Below are 7,830 nucleotides of genomic sequence, written 5' to 3' on the forward strand. Positions count from 1 at the left end.
ACACAGTTAAATGCAAGTTGTAGTCCCTCTTTGTTATAAAAACCCATTGTACATTGTACATATCATTTTACATATCATTTTTCATCAGTGTAACGCGATACTTCGCCTAAAAGTGAGGTCCCATTCACATTCATACCATTGTGAGCCCTTGCAGCCTCTCTCTCGCTCCACCATTTACCAAGTACATCACTTCAAAGCCTCATGGGAGACTTTGAGATCGGGCCTTAGTCGCTTAGTGCAACCCCTCACATACACCGAGCCATTGGATTCATTGTTACGTGTGCAACTTTAAGTAGTTCTTGCTCTTAATTACTTACCGCATTTTTACTGGTAGATGTCTTACATTGCATTCCCCACAATTAAGTCATAATAGCACTATTTAAAATGGCAGCGAGTGTTAAATATAGAAACACCTTTTCCACTTTCTCACATTTGCGTATAAACCCAGGAAATGAACGCAACTCCCATTCTGCCCTCGTAATCGGAGTAACCGTTCTATTGGGAAAGCAATGACAACAAAGCGAAACATTTTCATTTTTTGTTTATTTTTGCAAATAGGAAAATAGCATATCTGGTATTCCAAAAAACAAAACAGAGAAGCAGAGGAGAGAGAGAAAGAATTGGATGATAATTAGGGAACACAGGTTTGGATGTAGGTCAGTAGAAGCAGCCGGGGGAGGCTCAGACGGATCAACACGTCTGCCCGTCTGTCTGCTTTGAACGGGTTTCTACATCGCTAAGCATTGCTATTGTTGTTTTATTACAAAAAGAGTGAAACCTAATGTATCCATAATACAAAGAGACAGAGATATATGAGGCTGATTGCCGTGTGCTACATGCACAAGTGCCCTACTTTTGGGGTTCAATCCCAAAAAAATAACCATGTTGCTCGAGCTAAGCTAAGGTTGTCGGTGGCATAAATGGTTTTGTGTCTGTTGCATCAACAGGAAATCATAACGGCGAGTGACTAACCTTCAATCAAACGTTTTTTTGGGTGGCATTTTAATGTTCCAAAACACGTTATGGAACTGCCATAAGAGCACGGCGACTTGTTTCTCGCCTTCCACAAAAAGGCAAGTGCATTTGAAACCAGCAGACTCAGCATAATGGATTGTGAATGGGTAGAGTGGGATTTAAAATCCCAGACCGTAATCAGTCTGACATTCCACAGATTGATCACGCTACAATCAAAACTCACGTTGGATCAAAGAAACTCCAGAAACACGACTGAATAGCTTAATGCACTGATTGAAAATTCCTCAATGATAAAAAAAAAAAAAAGAACAAAAAAACATCTATATAAAAGCTACAAGCTGTACATGTTATTTGTCCTATATGTCCAGTACACAGTATAATGACTATGCTAATACAGATGATTGAGGAGATGTTAGCTGCCTTTCCAGCTGTTTAAAACTAGCTTTTTTTGCTGCTATATCCAACATTTTACAGTAAGTGCTACTGTAAATTAGAAAGAGCAATATTTTCACATCACTTCTGCACCTGTCAAAACAAAGTATAACGTATAGGCAGAGTACATTTCTAGGAAACGCAAGTCGGCACAATGATTCAGACAACAAAGAGCTTATAAAACTGCCGTGCACCGTGGGTGTCGTTTTTAAGCTCTCGAAAGGTGCCAGAACAGGGCTTTCTGGTTTGGCGGTCCCAGTTCAGGTCCACAGTTAAAGGAGAGCAGTCATATGATAACAGCCGGATCAACTGAGGCTGGTTTCATGATACGGACAAAGGCATCAATAGAGTAGTGCGTACTGGGGCTGTGAAGGCATAGGGGTCAGAAACAGTGGTGGATTACAATTGGACGAATGCACCGAAGGCCTGGGTCGGGTGCATAATAAAGTCGGACACGCCCTGCTCGGACAAATTGTGAGCAGACTCACAATTTTCATTTTGACAGAAAACAACGCCTCTGCATTTGCCCCCGAAACATCGAGAGTCCCAACTTTCGTTCGGAGTGAACCGTTTACTCCGAAAGTATTTAGAGGAGATTCCGCCGCTTTGATCACAATTTCACACAGGCGCAAATACAATTAGAACACCTTAAATAAATGGGATTTACTTTCAGAACTTACAAAGAAAACACTGGGAAGAGTGTTGACCCTGAAGTTTGGTTTTGAAGAAGACGGGCAATCACAAAAGTAGAAAGGAGCAGGGCGGGGGGGGGGAGATTACAGAATTACAGATGTTCCTATTGCTGGTTGCCACCGTACTTCCAACAGCACCTGGTAGCTTGGTAACAGTAGTGCAAGTAGTGGTTGCAAGAGGGGCCTCAGTAAGACGCGAAGGCCAGGAAGTCCACTTTTAGCTGATTTTTCCTGAGGTGGCTGCTCAGTATGCGACGAGCTGATCGGAAACAACAGCGAAAGATAAACAGGGTGGGGGGAAATATGTGTAGGAAAAGCCGCCAGCTTAAGATTCTTCTGAAAGTTCTGCTAGTGAAAGCACCAAAAGTCCTGAGGAAGACCCGGACCTCCACACCCCATTCAGTCAAAGCCAGGCCCGGGTGGGGCGTGCAGGACTTGGCAAGGGTTAAAAACCCGCTGCATGTGTCTCAAACAGTGGCTCTGATAATCCTGCTGGGCCTGGAGCTGCGGTGGACCTTGGTGTGTTTGGATAGGTGGTCACTGCGGGCAAACTTCTTCTCGCACAGTGAGCACGCGTAGGGCTTGATGCCGGAGTGGGAGCGCCGGTGGCGGGACAGCTCGTCGGATCGGGAGAACCTGGCGACACAAGGACAGGGAAATGTGTGGGGTGAGGAACGCGGAAACAAGGAGAGATAACCACGTTAGCCCACTGGCTAGTTCAGCTATAGACGATGAGAACAACCACATTGACCATAACAGCTGCAGGAGCTAATCTGGTTTCCGAGGGTATAGCTAGGAGTTCTAGACCCACAAAGTTAATACTGCTTTGGACCCCTGTTCAATAATTCACACAAAAGAAGGCTTTTTGAAGGACCCGAGGTAAAATCAAATTGTTTTTTTTTTTTTTTTTTACTTCAGAAGGTCTCTGTGTATCTCCCTACCGCACAGGAACGGTTCAAAGCGACGCACCATTTGGTCGTCAATAACATCCCCACATTTAGGTGCAGTCGTACTCCTAAGTCCTTATGTACTCTCCTTCACATCTTTCTGCTGACATGTTCCATCAAGGCCAAGGAAAAGTAATTTGGGCATTTTCTTTTTCCCCCCACTGTTAGGAATTGTAACATTTACCCCACTAGTTTTTCCTGATCCCTGAATGGAATTAACAAAAGTTAATTGAATGTGCTCTCCTAAAAGTTAAGTTTGCAATGTTGTTTTTAATCACTATTAGTGACATTCATCAAAAAACATAAATCAAAAATGATCAACAGTTGCTACCCTATTTTTTTCAGGCAATAACTTTGGATGATGTATACGGACACTCAGTATAGTGTTAGCATTGGGCACGAGAGCCAACAAAGGGAAACAATTGACTCATTTGTTCTTACTACTTACTGGGACTTTAGCATTGGGTGAAAAAAAAACAATGAGCCCACCAGTACATAGGGGAACTGATAAAACAATGCGGGGACGTCTGGCAAAAAAACAAGTTTAACCCATCTCATTACCCAGGAAGGCATTCTGGAGCGCATTTCCCAACCTCACTAGTACCTGAAAGACCCGCCCCTCCCATGCAGCCTGCAACCAGTGGGGGAAACTCAAAACGTGGTGGACTCCTTTAATCTTAAACTTGGTATTTATTGTTAAACCTGGTACGGTGCACATACCTCCAGCCGCACTCGGGCCAGCTACATGTGTAGGGCTTCTCTCCTGTATGCCGGCGGAAGTGAGCCTTCAGGTGGCTGCTTTTGGTGTACATCTTCCCGCAGCCGGGGTGGGAGCACTTGTGGACCCTCTCCGTGGGCAGCAGTCTGGTCACCCGGGGGGCTACAGCCTTAAACAGACCGTTGCCCCCGATTCCACTCACGCCCGTGATCTCTAGAGTCCTCATAGTGATGGGCAGCGGGGCGATCTTCACGTACTTCTGGTCAACCAACTTAGCATCTCCACTGTGTAGGGATAAGAAGGTGGTGGGGGTGGAGTGCGCCTGCTGGGCCAGCAGGGTGAGATTTTGTCCGGTTGTGCCCTGGAGCCCCATGACCAGATGAGTGAGCCAAATGCCACTCTGGGACCCGGGTGGGGAGCTCGCCGGGGTCAGAGCCTGGGCCACAGGCAGGGGCTGGAGCTGGAGGACCAGCGGACTGCCCAAGAGCATTGGCGGGGTTAAGGTGGAAGGCGAGGAGTTTGCTCGGGCAGAGGGGGACAGGTTGTCTGGGCTGGGGCTCTTTTGCTCGTTCTGGGGGGTGTTTGAAGCGCAAGAAGAGGCACTAGTCCCGGGGTGACTACAAGTGTCTGAGGAAGCAGCCAGGGGCACAACGGAGGACGGAGAGCCACTACATGGTACAGGGCAGGCCTCCTCTTTTGGGGCCAGTAGCTCCTCTTTGATCAGTTCCATCTTTTCCCTTAAGAACTCATCGATGTCCTCCAGGGTTGGAGAGAACGGGGAGGAGGGTTGGAAAGGGAAGTCCGGTAGCTTAGGCTCCCGGCTCTCTGGTTCACCTTCTCCCTCCACCCCTAGAAAAATATGCAGACTCCCCCCCTCCTCGTCATCTTCGTCGTCCTCCTCGTCGTCTTCGTCCCCTCCGGGGCTTAAACCGTGCAAAGCCCCCAGCTCCACGGCCTCGGGGCTGTCACAGGAGGCCGAGCTGCGGACTCCATCTCTCAGGCCGAGGTGGAACAGGCTGCTGCTGCTGTCCTTGAACAGTTCATTCTCAGGCAGCGGTCTGCTGCCGAGTAACACCATTGATCCGGCCCGAATGCAGAGGAGAGGGTGTTGAGGAAACACTATCCAGAGACGGGATCACACAAAAAACCTGCAAGGGCAACATTGAGATTGGATTTTATTTCCCAGAGGAAAGTGAGAGTGCATGAAGAGCTATTTACCTCAATGACTGGACATTAAACGTTACAGGTACCTCTGGCAGTAAATAACATATTTAAGAAGTAACTTACTCCACAGGCAATTGGTTCACTAAATTCTTCGAAACCCAATTTGAATAGTTTGTTTGTCCCAATTCTGTTTTACTTACTTGATGGGCCAAAGACAATTTTCCACTTTTAACCATGAAGGGTCTGGGTGATGTGGTTGGATTCACAATATTGATAAGAACATTTGACAATACCGACATAATACATTGTAATATAGCAAATGTTGGCAATGATATACAAAATAGTCATGTAAAATGTGTCGTCATCTCACAATGGAACAAAACATTTTGGTTCTAAAAGATTTTGACACAGGGCCCCCCTCATTGTTGATTTGGTCATCGTTCATCAAAGCCTAAAGTTAGTCGTGTACTTTAGTGGTGCATATATCTTTAACAAATTTGCAATTAATCAGATAATCAAAACCGATTGATATATAGAGAACCGGGGGATTTTGTGGCCCTGAGAGGCTGGGGCCCCAGACCAGTTGGTAATCCAGCCTTGAACCAGCTCTACCCAGAGTTAGAGCCGAACCACTTCAGTTTGTCATTAGATATCCACGTTTTTCTAAAGTTTTATTATCAAACCTTTTTCGCCTCTTGCCTCCGAGCCTTCTATAATGAACTTTATTTTGTATTTAAATGGGCAATGGATTGTGGGCAACGATAACCTCTAAAATCGTCTCACACTGCTCTAGTACTATTTAGTAAACTAAATATACATATGTAGCCTGTACAAAGAAAGTGAAGCAGTGGTAAGAAAAAAAGTTATTAAAATTAAATTCTAATTAAAGAAGTAACGGCAAATGATTTGATCATCACATGTACGTAAATGACGAAGCATAGTAAACGTTAATCGGCTGGGAGACCCCGGGGGCAGCGTGACCTCCAATTGAAAAAGATAAGAAGAAAAAAAGAAGTCTAAATAGGTTTGACACCGCTGAGGAAGTCCTCGTTCGCTTCAGTTAACAAGGAGGTTTGTTGCTGCTGTCAGACCGTCGGGCACATGTTGCAGCAGGGCCCCATGTTCTCACGGCGCAGGGTAAACACGGCCCGCACTGACGCGCCCCACGGAGCCCGTGTGGCGGCGGAGAGGAACACGAGCCGATCGGGAAACGGAGAGAGAAATAAAATAAACGGCGACAAGAAGAAGAAGCGGTCGGCCAACATAGCACACAACCGCCGTGAATGCAACTGCGCACGCATCGGAATACCCGAGTCGCAAGTTCTATTTATACTCCCCCGTCACTCCGGACGAGCCGAGCAGTAGCACCCCGGACAATTTGCTTGACCTACCGTGTGTAGTTCGGAAGAGGCTCGGTCGGAGAGAAAGCAGCGCCGTCGACGGGCTCTTTATGAATATATATCTATATATATTTCCCTCCGTCGTGTTATTGTCGTAGCACGCTCACATCCCGTCCTTGCCACGGGTCCATGTTGGCATTCCTCTTTTTCCCAGCGTCACGTGACGGCATTGCTGCACAACTCGGAGGCACGGGTCCTGTTCCGCGACTCCGATTGGCCTCGTGCGGCGGAGGCTCGCCCTAAAGGGGGCGCTGCGATTGGTTGCCGCTCGATAAATTCTGACTGGCCATGTGTCGATGGATGGGATCGCTTTAAGACGAGGGTGGGCGGTGGACAAAATAACGGAAACACCATTTAATGCAACCGCTTTCCCCCTTTTTCTATCAGCACAGCTTCCGGGCCCTCCTTCCTGCATCATGCAGTTGTTCCTGAGAAGAAAGGGGAGGAACTCTGACACATGCGGAAGAAACTAGACTTAAATGTACTACACTACTTTTTAACTTCCGTTATACATTGGCACTCTGGGTAGCTATACAATCTGCAAAGAGGACTCACTAGATCTCTGTGCTGTTCAGTTGTGTGTGTGTGTGCGTGTGTGTGTGTGTGTGTGTGTGTGTGTGTGTGTGTGTGTGTGTGTGCGCGTGTGCGTGTGCGCGTGCGCGCGCGTGTGTGTGTGTGCCATTATACTTCACAAGTGTTGAACTTCTATCTTGACCGAGTCATTCAGGAAGTGTCCCGAGGATGTGATGTAGAATATTTTTTTAATACAATAATAGAGAAATTAGTATTCAAGTATGCAAGAAAGAGTACTGTGGTAAAGTGTGTTCTTCATGTTTACTCATTTCATTTTTTCTCCGCTCATCAAGGGAATGACGTAGACCACAACATGTTCCACACTGTCCAGTGTTACTCTCATTAGGCTGTGAAAACAAGTCACGCTTGGACTTAACTCCAACACAGATAACAAGGCACCCCTTAAATGTCTGGCCCGTCTCACTCACTCTCTGCATGAAATGCAACATAGTTTATTGTAAAAGTGGAAACATATTTAAAAACTATAGGAAGACATCTATCTTGAGAGATTTGTTTCTCAGTTCCTTGCAACAGCGTCACGGTAATTCATGTTGGGACAAATCATGTCTGGATGAAAGCTTTCAATTGTGTTTGGCCTGGAACAAGTAATGTAATTAATCTTCTCCAGGCCTCTGCCAATTACCTTTTAGAAACAGAATATTATTAGAGATACATGTTTTCAGACATGACTCTCTATTGCTGTGACACAGAGCGGATGTAGGGAACAGGGAAAATTATCAAGAAGAAGGTGAACAGTTTAGTAATAGTACGAACAAATGTATTACAGCCGACAATCTCCTCGAAGTACAGTACATGGACACTATAAAAACTGCAGTCTGACGCGGTGGAGAAAGCAGCAGTAAAACATCTTTGACACACTTACTAGGGGGACATTTGCATGACTGCCTGAAGAAAACAAGATCCTAACT

At 46.1% G+C, this 7,830-nt stretch overlaps 1 protein-coding gene across 1 annotated transcript; it reads right to left on the reverse strand.

The window, feature by feature from the left end:
• Positions 1–550: 550 nt before the first annotated feature.
• On the reverse strand, positions 551–6,695 carry si:ch211-117k10.3 (Krueppel-like factor 15). The gene is made up of 3 exons (XM_034533887.1): positions 6,320–6,695; positions 3,767–4,912; positions 551–2,735 (listed from the first exon to the last, which is right to left on the reverse strand). Exons 2-3 carry the CDS (start codon positions 4,840–4,842, stop codon positions 2,567–2,569), a joined length of 1,245 nt encoding a protein of 414 aa, XP_034389778.1. The 5' UTR covers positions 4,843–4,912; positions 6,320–6,695; the 3' UTR covers positions 551–2,566.
• Positions 6,696–7,830: the final 1,135 nt, after the last annotated feature.

Source organism: Cyclopterus lumpus, chromosome 5 (genome assembly GCF_009769545.1).
Source record: "Cyclopterus lumpus isolate fCycLum1 chromosome 5, fCycLum1.pri, whole genome shotgun sequence".
NCBI lineage: Eukaryota > Metazoa > Chordata > Actinopteri > Perciformes > Cyclopteridae > Cyclopterus > Cyclopterus lumpus.

What these genes read in the sequence shown, in the direction of transcription:
- si:ch211-117k10.3 (XM_034533887.1), bottom strand. Translation starts at nt 4,842, where the DNA reads ATGGTGTTACTCGGCAGCAGACCGCTGCCTGAGAATGAACTGTTCAAG. An exon ending in TGGCCCGAGTGCGGCTGGAG is followed by an intron (nt 2,736 to 3,766) that starts GTATGTGCACCG and finishes TTGTGTCGCCAG; the next exon opens with GTTCTCCCGATCCGACGAGC.